We start from the raw sequence: 18,439 nt of genomic DNA, 5'->3' as shown, positions 1-18,439 counted from the left end.
AAAGGTCCGCATTGATCCCAGTAATTAAGAGCGTCTTTTCATTATCCTTGCGATATATATGTACTTCATGCCTACAGTGTTGAGTAACAAGTATAGATGCGCTCTTGGTGCACGCAGAGATATATATAGAACCACATGATAATCTTATCAGATCCGATGGATCGGGAACCTGTTGTGCAACTACGTACAGGCTAATGCTCACATACCATACTTCCTCGGATGCTTTGAAATAATCAAGTTACACGTTGGCGCATCGTTGTATTGCCTGCTCGTTTGCTCTTCTGGGCGCGGCGCTCGTGTCAGGTTCATGTTTATTCGTATCCAGCAGCTAACTCCTTGCACTTCCATGGAGCGAATACGAGCCATCCCCGGAGTATCGACGACCGATATCCCTGGAATCTCTCGCATCGAGTTGCAGGATTGTGACTCACGCCCTGAGTCATCGCTAATGTTGATCTCGACCACCCTCGGCCCTTGCGTCTAGTTCGCGACCCCGCTAAGTCCGAGGCTCGGGGATAAGTACTTGATTGGGAGCTGGATCAACCGCCCCACCCTGCATTCCACCCCACGTATCCAGCATTGCCCAAGGATTCGGGCTTTAGATAATGGTCATGCAAGGGAGAAGAGGCGGAGATAACGTCATGAGAAGGCGGATGTTGTTACGAGCTTCCGTGCGACTGACTGGTGCAACCAGGCAATGATATAAATACTTCGAGCCGGCGCCTTGTCAGCGTCGACAAAACCATACGAACGCTTCTCAGCGCAATACGATAAACTCAAACATCACAATGTCAGACTCCTCCGAAACCAAAGAGCAGAAGCTCCTCAGCTACATCACAAACCACCCGGACATCGACAACCTCCGCAACAACCCCAAGCGCATAGTCGACCTCATCGATGAATACACCCAGACGACGCACTTCATGACTGTCGGCGACGAGAAGGGCCCGATCGTCCTTGAACTCATCGACACGCACAAGCCGCAGATTATGATTGAGCTCGGTTGCTACGTCGGCTACTCGGCCATTCTCTTCGGAGACGCTGTGCGCCGCGCCGGTGGGAAAAAGTACTATAGTCTCGAGCTGAACCCTGAATTCGCAGCTATTGCAACTCAGCTCGTTGAGTTGGCTGGCTTAGCAGATTTCGTGACCATCCTCATTGGACGGAGCGACGTTTTGCTGAATCAATTGCATGAGACTGGTGCAGTCAAGCAGATCGAGCTCATCTTCATCGACCACTATAAGCCCGCGTACACAACGGATTTGAAGCTGTGCGAACAGCTCGGCCTTATCGTCCCCAACGTCTCGGTCATCGCAGCCGATAATGTGATCTACCCCGGCAACCCGCCGTACCTGGAATACGTGCGGAGTTCAGTCGAGCAGAAGCGTGAGGCGGCCAAGAAGGGCCCCGTCAAGTCATACACGACCGAGGGGTTTGCGGAGCGCACAGTGCAATCTTACATGGGCAGTGACAGCGTGCCCGAGTTTGAGATTCTCGGGAACCCGAATTTGGTGTATGAGAGCGTGTTTAGGCAGCCCGAGGGGTGTCGGGTGAGTTCCCTCCGTTCCGTCTCCACGGGATATGTGGAGTTTCGGAAGCTAATAAGCGAACAGGATGCAATTGAGGTGACGCGGTGTGTTGGAATCCAAGAGGCATGAGGAGAGACAGTTGCAGTCTAGAAGATTCGGAAAGGCAGGAGTGGCCGGATCGGAAATCAGAAACCGCTGGACGCCCCGCCCGAGCCAGAGTTGCCGTCGCCAGGACCTTCCCCCACACCAGCGGCCTTTCTACCCCCTGCGCTTGATTAGAAATATTCTTGAATAGACGTCTGTCTGAATATAAGATATATTTGGACCCTGTCCTGTTCCTCCATTAAATACTTTCACTCTCCATTTTCTTCTCCCTTTCATCTCTCCGTGTTACCCCTCACTACCCCTCCCCTCCATACCCCACGTCATGTCCTCCAAAACTTTCAACGTCGGCGTCGTCGGCTACGGCTTCAGTGCCAAAACTTTCCACATTCCCTTCATTCAGGAGGTCGCGCAATTCAAGTTGTATGCCGTCGTCCAGCGAACCCCAAAGCCCGACGATGACGCCGAGAAGGATCACCCAGGAATCAAGTCCTATCGCAGCGCCGAAGAGCTCGTTCAGGATGCGGGGGTCGACGTAGTCGTCATCACCACCGCGCCGGATTCGCATTTCTACTTGGCCAAGCTTGCGCTTGAGGCTGGGAAGCATGGTAGGCCTTTCTCCAAAATATAGGCGCCAATTGAGAATGTGTGCTGACAATAGCTAGTTGTCTGCGAGAAGCCGTTTACACCCACATACAAGGAGGCCGAGGAGCTGGTCGCAATCGCAAAGAAGGCGAACAAGCACCTTGCCGTTTACCAGAGTAAGAATCGAACCCGACCCCCATTACAATCACAACCACGGCGCAAGTTCTGACATGCAGTTACAGACCGCCGCTGGGACGCCGACTTTGTCACCCTCAGCAAACTCGTCAAAACCGGCGCTCTCGGCCGCGTCGTCGAATTCGAAACACACTTTGACCGCCACCGCCCGCAAGAGCCCGCCCCCTCCGTCTCAAAGTGGAAGAACAAGGTTGTCCCCGGCGGAAGTGCGATCCACGATCTCGGCTCCCACTTGCTCGACCAGGCCGTGTATCTTCTCGGCAAGCCGGACCGTGTGACGGGATTCGTGGGCTCGCAGCGTGAAGTCAACACATCGGGATACGAGGATTCGTTTACGGTTCTCCTGCATTATAAGAATGGGCCCCTGGTTACGGCCAAGGCGGGTGTTGTGAGTGTCGAGGAGGAGCAGCTACGATTCTGGGTTAGGGGTGAAAAGGGCACGTTCAAGAAGGTTTGTTATGTGTTGTTCCGTTCCTGGTGAAAGAGTACTGACGAGTCAGTTCCACCTCGACTGCCAGGAAGATCAGCTCAAGGCTGGTGTGCGGCCAAGTGACAGTGGCTATGGCCGCGAGCCACAGGAGCGATATGGTATGTACCCCGCACGGTTTTCTTCCCCTCACTCGCTAAACAATTTCTCCAGGCACACTCACAACTATTAAAGACGGCAAGCCCGTCCGCGAGGTTACTCCCACAGTTGAACCGCCAACGTGGTCTGAATACTATAGAAAGATGGCCCGCGCTCTATCCGGCGAGGGAGAGCTCCCTGCCAGCGGTGCGGAGGCAGCAGAGGTTATCCGTCTGATCGAGTTGGCGCAGGAGTCCTCCAAGCAGGGCAAGACGCTGGATTTCTAATTTTCTGATCGCCATGGCTACCTTCTCCGCACCTCTGCCACCTCTGCACGCCCGTTCGTATCGGGGTACACTCGGTGTTGGGTCGGGGTATCCCATGCTACCCGACCACGTCGAGGCCCATAAATAGGTGAATAAACATGCATGTAATGGAGTCCACTCGCAATGCTTACCGACACTGAGTAAAATATCGTAAGCGGTAATCAAGACACATCACCATACAGGGCCTCACCGTCCTTTCGATGGAGTCTGTGCAGTGATGACCAAAAATACCAAGCATGACCTCATCGTAACATTACGTACGGCGATCCCCAGCCCAGCCAGGCTAATTACGCGCTAAGCCGCCCCCGGAATTTCTGTTACTCAACCCAAACTATGTGACTGGAAGAGCCAGACTGACCACCGCAACTCAGCACTCTTGCGCACTGCCAGGATCGGTTTCGTAACTCCCAGGTTTCTCCTCACGCGGGCCTGTGCAAATCTACTATAAGAAAAGGCTTGGGTCCGCGGAGATGCGGTTACGACGGTTATTGCTGTCCCTCTTGTCAGGCTTCAAAATGAGCCCGTTTCGCTCTCCGTCTCTGGCCTGGTGATCAAAGCTCCAGTGGAAGACGTGATATACGCCAGAGGTTACGCCTGCAGACAAGACTTGCTCCGCTGTCCTAGCCACTTGTTTCTGGGGTAATTTGCTTGGCTTGCTCCGTGTTTCGTGGTATATATCGACTCTGTTGTCCGCGCTCAGGGACCTAAGCAGACACTTCAGCTGTTCTCCTCACTTGTTTCCCTGGTGGATAGTACTCGGCGGCTGTTGTCTTCACGTCGTTTCTTCACGCCTCGCGAGTCTCAAGTTTCAGCGTCATATCAAATTGAGGCTCTGTTGTTCTTGGACCATTTATTGTTGGAGCAGCAAACTACCGCCAGTAGCCATACCATTCACAACACCTGCAGTCCGAGACCAAATAAGGTGTGGCAGCATGTCAGGGAACCGCCGCGCCTCACAACATTCCTCGCGGCCCTCCTTGCATCAACACCGCCGGCACAGTATCGACTTTAGCCGCTGGCACTTTGACATCGATGCGAAGCTGAACCGATTTCTCCCCCGTCCACCATGGCACCATTTGCCTCGCCCTGTTTCTCATTTCTTCGGGTATAGAGGCGATGAGCAACCAAAGACAGTTGGGAACATCGTCATCGCGTACTGGTCTCTCATTGGAGCCTTTTGCGGCGTGCTCCTAATCTCCGAGGTTTCACTGCACATACCTGAGTTCCAAAACCACCATGCGCCCATCATTGTTGGCAGTTTTGTACGTACCACACTCCTTAGATTCATGTGCCTACTTACTAACGTCGTGACCAGGGCGCCGCCGCAGTCCTCGAGTTCTGCGCCATCGAGTCACCATTCGCTCAACCGCGCAACGCATTCTTCAGCCAGCTCATCGCAAGCACCATCGGCGTGTGTATAGCAAAGCTCTTCGCACTGAACCCCAGCGCCCAAGCCAAACCCGAGATTGCTGGAGCCCTCTCATGCGCCATAACAACAATGCTCATGGTCCTCACAAACACAGTCCACCCACCCGCCGGCGCAACAGCTCTGCTCGCCGCGACTGAACTCCACGAAGTGGGCTGGTGGCTGATCCCCATCATGCTCCTCGGATGTTCTCTGATGTTGACGACGGCGCTCCTGCTGAACAACATCCAGCGTCGGTTCCCAATCTACTGGTGGACGCCGCATCCGCTTGGAAAGAATGCGAAGCCGCGCCCGCATGATATTGAAAGTGTGCATGAGAAGAAGCAGGAGAGTGATTCTGGCTCGTCTGTCTCTGGCTACATGGAACCGATGCAGCTCGTCATTCGAGATGGCAGGGTCATGGTCCCGGATAACCTTTGGGTAGATGCGGATGAGAGGGAGGTTCTAGAGAGGATATGTGAGCGGATGCAGGAGTAGTTTCGATCCTTGCATATGGAATTGTACATATTCGCCATATTCAATATCAACAAAATACCTTTCAACGTTTGTGCCTGAATGGTCAATAGCAAGGCAGAGATTAGTCAGGCGTGAGGATCTTTACTATCACGTGACAATTAATGCCCAATCGGGCCAAGCCCCGCCACGCCCGGCCCTCGAATGACGTAGAGGCACCAATGAAAGCGTGACTTGGCGCTCCACCGCCGAAGGAATTTTTGCCGCGTCTTTCAGGCTCAAAAGCACAAGCACAATCAGTGCAATCTCTGATTCTGCTCTTATCGCCCCTCATCCTCGTCTGTTGCCTGCCTGGTACTTGTTCATTTAAGTATCTCTGGCCTCCTATCTCCTTGCAGCTATTTTCATTCTTCTGGCTGCGTCGAGTCTGCATTGTTTTCATCTATCGATAAGGGCTTGTTCGACTCCTCCCCCACCTCAGCAACAGGAAGGCTCGCCCCCGCTATTTTTAATTCCTGGTCCACCTCTCATTTTTTCCCTCCTTCACCTCGCCTTCACACCTCTCCCCTCCTCTCCCTCGCTCTATCCCACCCCATCACACCCCTCAGACAAAATGGTGTCCGCCTCCAAAGCCGCCCGTATGGCCAAGCGCGCCGCCGATGGCGAAGGCAAGAAGAAGGCCGGCAAGTCGTCAAAGAACGACACCCCCGTCGACTCTGACGTTGGCGAGGACCAGCCTGCCACCACCGACGCCAAGATGAAGCAGGTCGAGAAGCTCACAGCACAGATGGACAAGCACGGCCTGTCGGATCGTGTCACCACCGGTGTGCTCTCGTCGATGGCCTCGTCTCGCGACGTCAAGATCACCTCCGCCTCGCTCGTGTTCCACGGCAAGGTCCTCATCACCGACTCCACCCTCGAACTCAACTTCGGTCGCCGCTACGGTCTGCTCGGCGAGAACGGTTGCGGAAAGTCCACGCTGCTCAAAGCCATCGATGCCCGCGAGTTCCCCATCCCCGAGCACATTGATATCTACCTTCTCAACGAGGGTGCCCCTCCTAGCGACCTCGGTGCGCTCGAGTGGGTTGTTACTGAGGCTCAGAACCAGCTTGACCGTATGGAGAAGCAGGCTGAGGAGATTCTGGAGCAGGAGGGCCCCGACAGCCCGATTCTCGAGGATCTGTACGATGTACGTTCCCTTTTCTTCTCTGTTGTAAACGTCGCTAATATGACCAGCGTATGGACAAAATGGACCCCTCCACCTTCCACACCCGTGCCTCTCTCATTTTGACCGGTCTCGGTTTCAACAAGACGACAATTCACAAGAAGACCAAGGACATGTCTGGTGGTTGGCGTATGCGTGTCGCCCTCGCCAAGGCTCTGTTCGTCAAGCCCTCGCTGCTGCTGCTCGACGACCCCACTGCTCACTTGGATCTCGAGGCGTGCGTGTGGCTGGAAGAATACCTCAAGAAGTGGGAGCGTACTCTCGTCCTGGTTTCTCACTCTCAGGATTTCCTCAACGGTGTCTGCACAAACATGCTCGACATGCGCATGAAGCAGCTCCTCTACTACGGTGGTAACTACGACTCGTACCACAAGACCCGTGCCGAACAGGAGACCAACCAGATGAAGGCATACCACAAGCAGCAGGAAGAAATTGCTCACATCAAGAAGTTCATCGCCTCTGCTGGTACCTACGCCAACTTGGTGCGTCAGGCCAAGTCCCGTCAGAAGATCCTCGACAAGATGGAGGCCGACGGCTTCATCCAGCCTGTGATCCCCGACCGCGTTTTCAGCTTCCGCTTTGCCGATGTTGAGAAGCTTCCGCCTCCCGTCCTTTCCTTCGATGATGTCTCCTTCTCTTACTCTGGTGAGTGGGCGGATACTCTCTACGAGCACCTCGACTTTGGTGTCGACATGGACTCCCGAACTGCCCTTGTCGGCCCCAACGGTGTCGGCAAGTCCACTCTCCTCCGCCTGATGACCGGCAAGCTCTCGCCCATCGGTGGCCGTGTCAGCCGTCACACCCACTTGAAGCTCGGCATGTACAGCCAGCACTCTGCCGAACAGCTCGATCTCACCAAGTCCGCCCTCGAGTTCGTCCGCGACAAGTTCCCCGAGCAGTCTCAGGACTTCCAGTACTGGCGCCAGCAGCTCGGTCGCTACGGTCTCTCTGGAGAGTCCCAGACCGCGCTCATGGGCACCCTGTCCGAAGGTCAGAAGAGTCGTATCGTGTTCGCCCTGCTCGCCATCGAGTCGCCCAACATGATCCTGCTCGACGAGCCTACAAACGGTCTCGATATCCCCACCATTGACAGTCTGGCTGATGCCATCAACGCCTTCAGCGGTGGTGTCGTCGTCGTGTCTCACGATTTCCGTCTCCTCGACAAGATTGCCAAGGACATCATGGTCTGCGAACACAAGACCGTCCGCCGCTGGGATGGCTCAATCGGTGCCTACAAGGACCACTTGCGCAAGAAGATGATTTCCGAGGGTGCCGTCTAAACGGCTCCCTGACTCATCTCTTGTACCTTTTTCTCTTTTACGACTGGCATGCTAGAGACGAACGATGCAAATACTGCGGGAAAAGAGGAAAAAGTTTCGATTTTCATTTTGCCTACCTACCTACCTACCTTTTATTCTAGTCTTGGGAGTGATGAACCGTCCCACAGATGGAGGATGATATACTGGGAGCGGAGAACTATATACACTCACTCTCCCCGGTTTTGTTTTTGAATGCTTCTGGAGATATTCCATTTTCTTTTTTTTTTACCTCTACCAAGTTGCTTTTCGTTGGGTGCTTTGTTTAGATGGCCTGTTTCATACCTCATCCCCCATTAACTAGACTTCGGTGCGGTGAGTTGAATTGACTATTCCAGTCATCTTTTTGGCATTATTATGCGTAGGATCTGTTCGTTATGTCGAGCACTGCGTAGAGATTGTCAGGTTAGGTTTGTTCAGGTGTTGGCTGAGAGTGAGGAAGGATTCACGTTCTTGAGGATGAAGAAACTGAACCGATCTGAGGTGAAGGTCAAGCACTAAAGAGCGGGCTTTTCGGTTGAGGCGGGCTTTGACGCTCGGTTTAGAGTAACTGAACATTATGTATGGCTTGAATTGTCGCCGGACTGCCGGTCAGAAGAAGGGTCTTATGTGTTGATCCCAAGCTCGAGTGAAAGCTCAACGAGAGTTACTCAATTGCAACCTTGTCTATCCAGAATTTATGCATATTTCGCTATATAAACATGTCATTTTCAGTAATCACGGCAAGAGGCGTATCCCACCCCCTACCCCTGCCTCTCCTTCGTTCTCTCCATAACCAACTCCCCTCCAAAGATATCATCTCTCCGCTTCGCCTCACTCTCAAGCTTCCGTTTCTTCGCCAACCGCTCCATCTCGCTTTCCGGCGTCGCCGGGTCACTCGCCGACGCAGCGGCTGCCGCCATCGCCGCAGCCGGAATCCGTTTCTGGCCGGCCAGGTTAACCTTCTCCGGATTCTGGCAGTGGTATAGCTTCTTCCCGATGCGGCGGAGCGCCTTTTTCTGGTCGGGGTCTGAGGCGAGGGGTTTGTAGCATTGGAGGAGTGCGGAGCAGCTGTCTAGTGTTGTGAGGACTTTGGAGCGGAGTTGGGTGAGTGGGTGTGTGGCGTCGAGATCGGGGGCGGCGAGTTTCGTGTCGAGGTAGAATTCGGCGAGGGGTCTGTCTGCGATGCAGAGGGCGGCGAGCCAGATCTGCGCCGGGGTGTAGAAGAAGTACGCGTCGGTCATTTGCGCGGCGGATTTGAGGATCTCGCGCGTGTTGTGGTGCGCGCGCGCGAGGCGGTCGGATATCGAGGAGGAGGAGGAGGATTGGGTATTGGGGGGTTGCGGGAGGGAGAGCATCGTGCGCCGGAGGTCCTCGGGGGATTGGTGTGGTGTGTGCGGTGCGGGTTGGGCCAGGCCCTGGGATATCGCGGTGAGTTCCATGATCCCGCCTTCGAGGCCGCGGAAGGGGTGGCGGACGTCAAAGGTGAAACGGAGGCTTTGCATGACGAGGAATTCGGGGGCGATGATGTCCTCTGCGGATGTGTCGCCCGGTACGCCCTCGGCGAACTGGCGGAGGGATAAGTAGTAGTTGTCGGTCTTTGTAGCGATGAAGAGAGCGCAGGGCATGATGGTTTTGGGGTGGTAGGTCATGGGTGAGTTGGTCAAGTAGAAGCGGCGAAGGTACTGGATTGCCGTGGCCTAGAAAGATCAGTATCAGCTTCGATCGTCCCTCGGAATATAAGCGCAAGGGAAAAGATACCCTCACTATCGTCGGCAGGGGAGGCTTATAGCTCTCACCCAACTGAACAATCTGCTCGCAGTAATACCGCACGAGGTCCTGCTCCTCTTCCGGCGTCAGACATTCGATATTTTTTTCATCCCCAAGTTTGCTATCCGCGTCGCTTCCATTCGGATTCGGTGTGCCGGTCGCAGACGAGTTGGCGGACTGTCGTGCCTCGCGCGCTCGGCGAAGCGCATCCCGTACGCGGTCACTTGCGAGACTGTTTGTGTTTTGCCGTAGTAATCGTAGAGAGTCCTCTGTGAAGGACCACAGGCGGAACTGTGACGAGGTGCGGTAAAAATCGTCTTCGATCATGGCGATCGGCAGTGGAATGTGGTTCACTCGTAGTAGCGATAGCGGTGTAGAGTGAGGCGGGAGTAATTTCGGATTCTCAAAGCAGAAATACGCTCGCTATAGGAGTATTGGTGCATTCATCGATTCATGGTCGAGAATTGGATTGCGGAGATCAAAGAAAGGCTGAGGTCCGCTGAAGCTGTCGGCGATCCACGTGCTTATCGATACGCTTCCAAATCCGGTAATCAACAGCTTGCGAGCTACAACTACTTACAGCATAGACCATCTTACAACTCTACTTGATAGCTTTATTGCAAGTAGCTGTAATTCAGGCTAAGGCTAAAGAGTAGAGATACGACCAAGACTATCCAAGTGGCAAGCTCAGACCTCAGTATGCAGAATCAGCAATGTATGCAGTCAGTAATCAGTCATGGCAGCATTATTTCTGGTTGAACGCCAAAGCCCAAGAGGGCATAAAGTCAAATATTCGCCAGGCACCGTGCTCGTCATCAAGTCCACTTATACGAAACAAATCCATCCCCTGCTAAATGGCAGAGCTGCGTCTATGGCTCACCGAGGAGCCGTGCTGTGACATCGCCCATGTAGGCCTCCTCCAGTTCATAGTCTTCGCCGTTATTCCTGTCGATGCCGTAGTAGTTGAAGGCTGCCACGACCTGGTCCACGTCGAAGCCCATGTGGCAGAACCGGTCAATCAACTGCTTATTATATCCGTCATATCTGCCAGGTGTAAGTGAGGAACCCTCCGGCACAATCAAGGTGGAGCTTACTTGGAAAGATCTTCCCTCTCGCGGTCCGCCTTCTCCTTCTGCTCCAGCTGTCTGAGCGACTCGTCCGTCGCACCACCACTACCCTCACCAGCAAATGTCCTAGGAGCCCCCGCATACTGAGCAGCCCACTCCCGTGCCACACGGTTGAACTCTTTGGGATTCCGAAGCAGCATACCAGCGACTTCGGCATCTTGCGGGTCTTTCGGTTCGGGTGTGCTCAGTAGCGACTGCAGCGAGAGGAGGGCAGCTTTGATGGTGAGGATAGGTGACCAGGCGGACGATAAAGTGTCAAGGCAGATGGCACCCTAGTCGATCAACCCATCAGCATAGAGCGGAATCGGAAGCTGGAAACGAACTCACCGTTTGACTGCTGACGTTCGGGTGCCAGACCTTGGTCACAAACTTCATCACTGGCGGTCGGAAAGGATATTCGGTGGGGATTCTGATGTCGACTTTGAATGTACCGCCCTCGTACGCAGTCCCAGGCGGCCCTGGGAACGAGCCCCGGAGATGTGTGATGTCGTCTTCGTCGCCCACCGGCTCCGCGGTGATCTGGGAGTGGGTGTCTGCGCGGATATCCGCGATCTCCTTTGCAATGCGGCGAGTGCGGTTGGACGCCATGGGTATGGATATTCAGCAAAGGTCTGGTGGTTTTAAGGAAAAAGATAGCTGAGATAGCTGAGCGTGGGGTGGGAAGCTAGCGGTCTGTGTATGTGACGCTCTAGCACGGCCAGCGGAAGCAATATGGAGAGCTTGGAGTTGATGAAAAGGATACTAGAGATAACAGGATAGAGATACCGAGTCACGCAGGTGGGTGACGTGGAAGCTGCGCTGCGCTGGAGATATGACTGGAAACGCCTTGGGTTGCGACAGAGCCTCACGCGGGTTGGAGGGGAAGCAGAGGGGCCGGGACGGGAGGATGGGGAGGTGTAAACCAGTAAAAACAAAGGAGCTGTGCGCTTGTCTACACGGGCTGGGGGGATATTGGTAAGGATGTGAGTTTGATGAAGAAGCAAAGAGGTTGATGAAGGCAGAATCAATCCCCAGCTGGTCACCGAAGCTTTCTTTCCTTACTTTTCCGAAAGGCACGACACCCTCTCGCATTCGCTGGTGACTGACGCTGGCCCGGACTATTTAATAGGCTGAGCAAATGTCTATTCCAGCCTAACCAGCCTTGACTCGACCACGCTGCAGCGCCTGCGCCTGTCACCAGCCAGCAGCACTAACGCATATGCCTGATCGTAGAAATCTGCAATACCCAACTACTGGTTCCTCGCTCGATTCTGTTGGATTCCAAGCCACTCTGCATCGGTGCATTTGTAGTAGGCAAACCCAAGTCACGTGGTGCCTCACACGTAATCAATGCCAAGACCAGCCGAGCGGATGACAACAGCAACAGCTCCCAGACCTGACCAAGCTACGTATCAAGCTCCTGTTCAACCATCCTCCTCCCCATTTCCATCTCTTTTCAGGCTCAACCACTCCGTTGCACCAGTAATATTGTCCCGATCTTGAAGCTCTTTGAATACACCTTGGTTTTCAGCCCGGACAATGGTTGGTTACTCCTTGTCTGCCCTCACCGTGCTTCATCTGACAAACCTGCAACCATAGGGTAACCAGCAGTCCAACATCGGCGGAGGAGAGGGAAGGGACGACAAAGATAAGAAGGTACCATTTTAAGGCTGAATAACCTCATTCTCCGTCACTAACAACTTCCTCAGAAGGACAAGCCCAAGTACGAGCCGCCGCCACCACCCACCACCCGCATCGGCCGCAAGAAGCGCAAGGCAGCCGGCCCCAGCACCGCCTCCAAGCTTCCAGATATCTATCCTACGTCACGATGCAAACTACGATATCTCCGAATGCAGCGCGTCCACGACCACCTACTGTTAGAAGAGGAGTACGTCGAAAACATGGAGCGGCTGCGAAAGGCCAAGGCACAAGGTTCCTCTGGGCCGGCTAGCCAAGGCGATCTGGACATCACAGACCGAAATGCGGATGAGCGCAGCCGTGTCGATGATATGAGAGGAAGCCCCATGGGCGTTGGTAACCTGGAGGAGTTGATCGACGACGACCACGCGATTGTCTCGAGCGCGACTGGGCCGGAATACTACGTGTCCATCATGTCCTTTGTTGACAAGGACCTCCTTGAACCCGGCGCTAGCATCCTTCTGCATCACAAGTCGGTTTCGGTGGTTGGTGTGTTGACGGAGGAGTCGGATCCGTTGGTCTCGGTGATGAAGCTCGACAAGGCTCCGACTGAGTCGTACGCGGATATTGGTGGTCTAGAGTCGCAGATTCAGGAGGTCCGAGAGTCGGTCGAGTTGCCGCTGCTGCATCCTGAGTTGTACGAAGAAATGGGTATCAAGCCGCCCAAGGGTGTCATTCTTTACGGAGCTCCCGGGACTGGCAAAACGCTACTTGCCAAGGCTGTCGCCAACCAGACCAGTGCTACCTTCTTGCGTATTGTTGGAAGTGAGTTGATTCAGAAGTACCTTGGAGATGGTCCACGTTTGGTGCGCCAGATTTTCCAGGTGGCGGCAGAACACGCTCCTTCTATTGTCTTCATTGATGAAATCGATGCCATCGGTACCAAGCGTTATGACTCGACGTCTGGTGGTGAGCGTGAAATTCAACGAACCATGCTTGAATTGCTTAACCAGCTGGATGGATTCGATGACCGTGGAGATGTCAAGGTTATTATGGCCACAAACAAGATCGAAACACTCGACCCGGCTTTGATTCGTCCTGGACGTATTGACCGAAAGATTCTGTTTGAGAATCCTGATCGTGAGTTCGCTTTCTCCTACAGACATCAGCGCTGAACTAATGAAATGCAGAAAACACCAAGAAGAAGATTTTCACCCTCCACACCTCGAAGATGTCCCTCGGAGACGACGTCGACCTCGATGAGTTCATCAACCAGAAGGACGATCTCTCCGGTGCCGATATCCGCGCCATCTGTACTGAGGCTGGTCTGATGGCTCTGAGAGAACGCCGTATGAGGGTCCAGATGGAGGACTTCCGTGCCGCTCGTGAACGGATCATGAAGACGAAACAGGACGGTGGACCAGTGGAGGGACTGTACTTGTAGATGCACGTGGGTATTGGTGTTCCGCTTACAGGCGCTCTCACCCGTGACCATAGACTAGTGTATTCTAACCTGACAAGTTCATGCATTTAGCCATCAACTATGTGTCCCTTTTGTAAAGATGCTCCGATTCTTGAGTAGATGATCGGTACATATCTAGAGAGGCACTATCTAATTCTCGACGCGCTTTGCTAATTGTTGGTTGCGGGTACCGTTATATATTTTTCGTCAAGGCTCCGTTTTCAGCCCAGGTAACACCTATCGCGAGGAAGAGAAGCCCTGTCCAGTACGAGGTTATACACCACTTTCGCCCCGTTCTAGCTTTGCTAGAATAGCAATTAGTATTCACATAGTTCATCCTGGTCCTCGTTCCTGTGTTGATGTTAGTATAGCGCGCGGATAATAGTAGTACAAGCACACGTAGCAAGCCAGACACAGTCATCCAGTTGCTTGAGAGTAGTGTATACTCCCATTTGGCCCGTCAAAATATGGCCGAGGGATAACGTCGAAGGCATAACAAATTATCCCCATATTATGAGCGAGAAGTTGGGCTTTGGCAGTCTTGATCGAAGAGAAGGGGGCATCCATTGCAGACCCACAGCGCGATAAGATAAGAGAGCTGGGGGTAGGCAAATGGTGCAAACATGCAAAACTCGACAAACTCCGAGCACTTCAACAGCTTCATCGTCGCCGCGCAAACATCAAGAAACCATTCAATCAGCTCATAACAATGGAGGGTTTCGACGAGGAGGCTTTCAAGCAATTCTTCCCTTCCAGCTTTGGGAAGCAGCAGAAAAAAACCGATGTCAACGCCCAAATCGACCTTACGAAACGCACCACCAAGCCCGAGAGCAGCGATGCGAAGGCAACATTGATCAGCGATGGCAATGCCGGTGCGAAATCTGATTCCGAAGACGACGATGTCGGTCCACAAGAACCCAGTGGGAACAAGAGCGATGGATCAGATGCCTCGAACGATTCAGACTCGGACTCGGATTCGGACGACGATGACGAGGACGAATTCCCCGTGTCGCATGAACTCGTTCTGAAGACGCATGAGCGCGCAGTCACAACCATCACCGTGGACCCTTCAGGGGCCCGATTGATTACAGGCTCGACGGATTGTACCCTCAAGCTCCACGATTTTTCCTCCATGACCCCCTCGACCCTGCGCTCGTTCAAGTCGGTCGATCCCTCGGCGAAGAAGACGTCTGCGGCGCAGGAAACGCACGCCGTCCACTACGCCGCCTTCAACCCGATCACTCCGTCATACGTCCTAGTCATCTCCGCGACACCGCAACCGAGAATCCTCGACCGCGATGGCGAAACAGTCACCGAGTTTGTCAAGGGCGACATGTACCTACGAGATCTCCACAACACCAAAGGCCATATATCAGAAGTGACAAGTGGCGTGTGGTGCCCGACTGATGAGAACCTGTGCGCGACCGCGGGAACGGACAGCACGGTGCGGATATGGGATGCGAACATTGGAAGGTCGCAGAAGGAGGTTATCATGCACAAGTCGAGAGCTGCGGGATCCGCTGGTCGGAGCAAGATGACTGCTGTTGCATGGGGCTCTCCGAAACAGGGTGGTTCGAACGTGCTTATTGCTGCTGCGTTGGATGGCAGCTTGATGATGTGGAGTGGGAACGGGCCGTTTACGCGACCTGCGGCTGAGGTTCGCGACGCGCACACGCGAGATACGTGGACGAGCGGCATTGATATTAGCAGTGATGGGAGGCTTGTAATCACGAAGGGTGGTGATGACACCATCAAACTATGGGATACGAGAAAGTTCAAACAGCCGATCACGACGGTTGCCCATACTTCGAGCTCGTCTCGATTCCCGACCTCGAACATTATCTTCTCGCCGACATCTGCAAATGTCGTGACTGGCTCGGAAACCGGCCATCTGCACATTCTGAACCCAGCCACACTCAAGCCGGAGCTGGTAACACCAGTAACACCCGGCTCACCTCTAATCACAGTGCAATGGCACGAAAAGCTGAACCAAATCCTCACCGGCTCTGCCAACGCCGAAACCCACGTCCTCTACAACCCCAATATCTCAACCAAGGGCGCTGCCCTCGTCATGTCCAAGGCACCCAAACGCCGGCACATTGACGACGATCCGACTCTCACCATGAACCTTTCACAGGGAATCTCCGGCGACTCGGTGGTCGTCGGCTCAAACGGCGTCCCACACTACACCTCCGCCACTTGGTCCGCGCGCCATCCCACAATCGGTCTCACAGCCTCAGGCCGATCACGAGACCCGCGAAGGCCGCACCTCCCCGCGCAAACGCCATTCGCCAAGTCGCAGCCTGATGAAAAGCACATCCGGGAGAACATCCCGCTCAGTTCGATGCGCGATGAAGATCCCCGCGAAGCGTTGCTAAAGTACGCCGAGAAGGCGCAGAAGGATCCGATCTTTACAAAAGCATGGCAGGAGACGCAGCCCACGCCGATATATCGGGACTTGAGCGATGATGACGAGCCGGAGCCGGATAGGAAGAAGGCGAGGCGGTGATAGCGTTAATACATGGCTTCTGCCTTTTTGAGTTTATCACACTGACCAAACCCTGCTGCTGCTAATTGCGTAGAATAGTTCTTATGCCCGGCCTATTCCATCGTGATATGACGGGGCAATTTGAAGTCTAGCTTGGCTGCGCGGTAAATCTCGATAACAACAAGTTCCCACCGGTCCCGTCCTCCAAAAGACAGCACCTACTGAGCAAAAAAAATACTGGCGCCAAGACAATAGGAGATATAGAATTTATACTTTTTAAGTTTATATTATAGCTTTACTTTTCTTACTTGCCTAGCGCTAATTATATAAACCCCCGCCCGGCGGCCCAACATCTCAATAATTTCACCTCCACCTGCACCCTTCCTCCTTCTCCTCAACATCATGTCTGAGCTCTGCGTCAGTCAAATCCAGAGCCCCCTTGACACCGGCATTCATCTGTATTTGTTCACCACCATTTTTTCATTGATGTCCGAATACTAATCTCGATATATGGTATCCCTAGCCTAGTTAACCTCTTCATTGCCGCGTCCTACATCCCCCAGCTTATTCATATTCGTACGAGCAATACTGGGGATGCAGGGATCTCCGGTTGGTATATAATTCTCCTCACAACTAGCGCCACTTCGCACTGTGCCACTCGAATAAGAAATTTAACTAGCAGCACTGTCTGGTCCTGCTCCTGCCATGGCGAACTAAAGGGATTTGGCCTCTTTTCTGCGCTGGTAGTCCACCTCCAGGCATTTACGCATTGGGCGGCAGCAATTATCTTGCTAGCATTTTACGTCTCCTTCCGCACGCAGACTCTGGCCCCCCAAAATGATACCAAGGGGGCGGGTCCTGCTTTGACCACTACCACCACTTCTTCGCCCCGCAACATAACAATCCTCGCCATAGTACTCACGCATGCAGCTGTTGTCCTCCCACTCGCCATATATCTTCTAATTCCTCTATTACATGACGAAGACGACTATGTCCAGCCCTTCTTTAATAACTTTCTCTACGGCTGTTTGCTCCGCTTGATCGGCATTCTTACCTCCCTCACGGCGGCGATACCACAGATCCATTTAATGGTCACGCGTTACTACAACAATGGGAATACTTTTGACCCCGGCAGCCTCAGTCTGCTTAGCCTTGGGTTACAAGCTGCAATGTTTATTGCGTTGAGTGCTTCGCAGGGATGGAGGATGAGGCCTGAGGGAGTGGAGATCATCAGTTTGGAATGGTGGCTGGACTTTTTCCTCGTTTCGGGGCTCGCAGCGGGGTGGGTAGCACTCGCGGTTTGTCAGTTGCTGGTTCTATGTGTCGCTCTGGGGCTTAGAGCGCGGGAGGGCCGTATTCGCTTGTAGATGGGTAACTCTCGTTCCTTTCGCCATGGGATGATTGAGTCCTGTTCCTTTGTTTTCCCTGACACACACTGGAAGCGCAGGATGTCTACTTAACATCCATCGGAACTTATGGAGGCTGAGGAACGGTCGTTTTCTCATGACGTGCTTGAAACCGCCCGGAAATTTTCGCGTTTCATAAAGCCATGTTGATTGAAATCGTATTAGGACTTACTTTGAAGATATTTACTAAGGACCCTGTTAAACGACGAATTAATTGCTTAACCACCTTGCTCAGGATGTCGCTAAGCGCCACTATAAGCGCGAAGTAATGGATTTTATTACCCAAGGCAGTATAGCCAGCTTGATTCGCTCTGGAAATGCCTGGTCCGCTCCGCAGAAGCCCTGAGAAATTGGACTGCTCCCTTATTCGAACTTTTAATAGCAGTGGGGAGGGGAGTGTTTCCGTCCTTGTCTTCCGCGTCATGGGGAGCATTTAAATCCATCAGTATTTTGATTATCTCTCGCTTTCCAGAGCTACGAAGGATATACGAAAGAGGAAGGAGAAGCTGTATACTAAGGGATTCAGAAATGAATTGTTGGAGATCAGGAAAACCAGCGATTCCTAGAGGTCATATATACACAGTAGTGTTGAAGGCGCCATTTGGGATTTGGCCCAAAGGGGTTATGCCGAATCTGGCCGGATCATGAGCGGTCGTCAAGCGGTCCCCTAGCGGCTGCGTGCCATGTGGCATGCTCGTCTGCCTCCAATCTCAGCAACAAGCTTGACACTCTGCTCTTCTACTTGCGGACCATGAAGACTTCACAACAAATACGTACGGGGTCTCACCATCAACACATACGCCACGCGACTTTGTTATCAAAGGGGGAAAGCCCCCAGCATCTGCTGATCCTGCGTACATCCATTCTC

The 18,439-nt window shown here is 53.4% G+C and overlaps 8 protein-coding genes across 8 annotated transcripts; 6 read left to right on the top strand and 2 right to left on the bottom strand.

Moving 5' to 3' along the window:
• Nucleotides 1–553: 553 nt before the first annotated feature.
• BJX68DRAFT_232084 (O-methyltransferase) lies at nt 554–1,806 on the top strand. The gene is made up of 2 exons (XM_071039434.1): nt 554–1,550; nt 1,614–1,806. The coding sequence occupies exons 1-2, from the start codon at nt 789–791 to the stop codon at nt 1,656–1,658; spliced, it is 807 nt and encodes a 268-aa protein (XP_070901465.1). The 5' UTR covers nt 554–788; the 3' UTR covers nt 1,659–1,806.
• Nucleotides 1,807–3,669, top strand: BJX68DRAFT_232078 (putative NAD binding Rossmann fold oxidoreductase). The gene is made up of 5 exons (XM_071039433.1): nt 1,807–2,239; nt 2,297–2,392; nt 2,459–2,862; nt 2,912–2,999; nt 3,052–3,669. Exons 1-5 carry the CDS (start codon nt 1,957–1,959, stop codon nt 3,261–3,263), a joined length of 1,083 nt encoding a protein of 360 aa, XP_070901464.1. The 5' UTR covers nt 1,807–1,956; the 3' UTR covers nt 3,264–3,669.
• On the top strand, nt 3,637–5,299 carry BJX68DRAFT_30449 (HPP family protein). The gene is made up of 2 exons (XM_071048940.1): nt 3,637–4,564; nt 4,618–5,299. The coding sequence occupies exons 1-2, from the start codon at nt 4,235–4,237 to the stop codon at nt 5,203–5,205; spliced, it is 918 nt and encodes a 305-aa protein (XP_070901463.1). The 5' UTR covers nt 3,637–4,234; the 3' UTR covers nt 5,206–5,299.
• An 81-nt stretch (nt 5,300–5,380) lies between these two features.
• On the top strand, nt 5,381–8,357 carry BJX68DRAFT_30422 (ATP-binding cassette family ATPase ARB1). The gene is made up of 2 exons (XM_071048938.1): nt 5,381–6,370; nt 6,418–8,357. Exons 1-2 carry the CDS (start codon nt 5,795–5,797, stop codon nt 7,684–7,686), a joined length of 1,845 nt encoding a protein of 614 aa, XP_070901462.1. The 5' UTR covers nt 5,381–5,794; the 3' UTR covers nt 7,687–8,357.
• A 15-nt stretch (nt 8,358–8,372) lies between these two features.
• On the bottom strand, nt 8,373–9,946 carry BJX68DRAFT_30426 (TFIIH complex kinase subunit CCL1). The gene is made up of 2 exons (XM_071048939.1): nt 9,463–9,946; nt 8,373–9,401 (listed from the first exon to the last, which is right to left on the bottom strand). Exons 1-2 carry the CDS (start codon nt 9,796–9,798, stop codon nt 8,466–8,468), a joined length of 1,272 nt encoding a protein of 423 aa, XP_070901461.1. The 5' UTR covers nt 9,799–9,946; the 3' UTR covers nt 8,373–8,465.
• A 138-nt stretch (nt 9,947–10,084) lies between these two features.
• On the bottom strand, nt 10,085–11,839 carry BJX68DRAFT_232073 (E2 ubiquitin-conjugating protein UBC1). The gene is made up of 3 exons (XM_071039432.1): nt 10,926–11,839; nt 10,566–10,870; nt 10,085–10,515 (listed from the first exon to the last, which is right to left on the bottom strand). Exons 1-3 carry the CDS (start codon nt 11,184–11,186, stop codon nt 10,341–10,343), a joined length of 741 nt encoding a protein of 246 aa, XP_070901460.1. The 5' UTR covers nt 11,187–11,839; the 3' UTR covers nt 10,085–10,340.
• A 588-nt stretch (nt 11,840–12,427) lies between these two features.
• BJX68DRAFT_253879 (26S protease regulatory subunit 4) lies at nt 12,428–16,186 on the top strand (the record flags this gene model as incomplete). Its single annotated transcript, XM_071042802.1, has 4 exons — nt 12,428–13,355; nt 13,406–13,655; nt 14,103–14,136; nt 14,378–16,186. 4 exons carry the CDS (start codon nt 12,428–12,430, stop codon nt 16,184–16,186), a joined length of 3,021 nt encoding a protein of 1,006 aa, XP_070901459.1.
• Nucleotides 16,187–16,537: 351 nt separating this feature from the next.
• BJX68DRAFT_232062 (uncharacterized protein) lies at nt 16,538–17,778 on the top strand. The gene is made up of 2 exons (XM_071039431.1): nt 16,538–16,623; nt 16,689–17,778. The coding sequence occupies exons 1-2, from the start codon at nt 16,568–16,570 to the stop codon at nt 17,530–17,532; spliced, it is 900 nt and encodes a 299-aa protein (XP_070901458.1). The 5' UTR covers nt 16,538–16,567; the 3' UTR covers nt 17,533–17,778.
• The last annotated feature ends 661 nt before the right edge of the window (nt 17,779–18,439 follow it).

The sequence above is a fragment of the Aspergillus pseudodeflectus genome (genome assembly GCF_044049435.1).
Source record: "Aspergillus pseudodeflectus strain CBS 756.74 chromosome Unknown BJX68scaffold_11, whole genome shotgun sequence".
Taxonomy (NCBI): domain Eukaryota; kingdom Fungi; phylum Ascomycota; class Eurotiomycetes; order Eurotiales; family Aspergillaceae; genus Aspergillus; species Aspergillus pseudodeflectus.
This window is presented reverse-complemented; position numbering and strand designations above follow the sequence as displayed.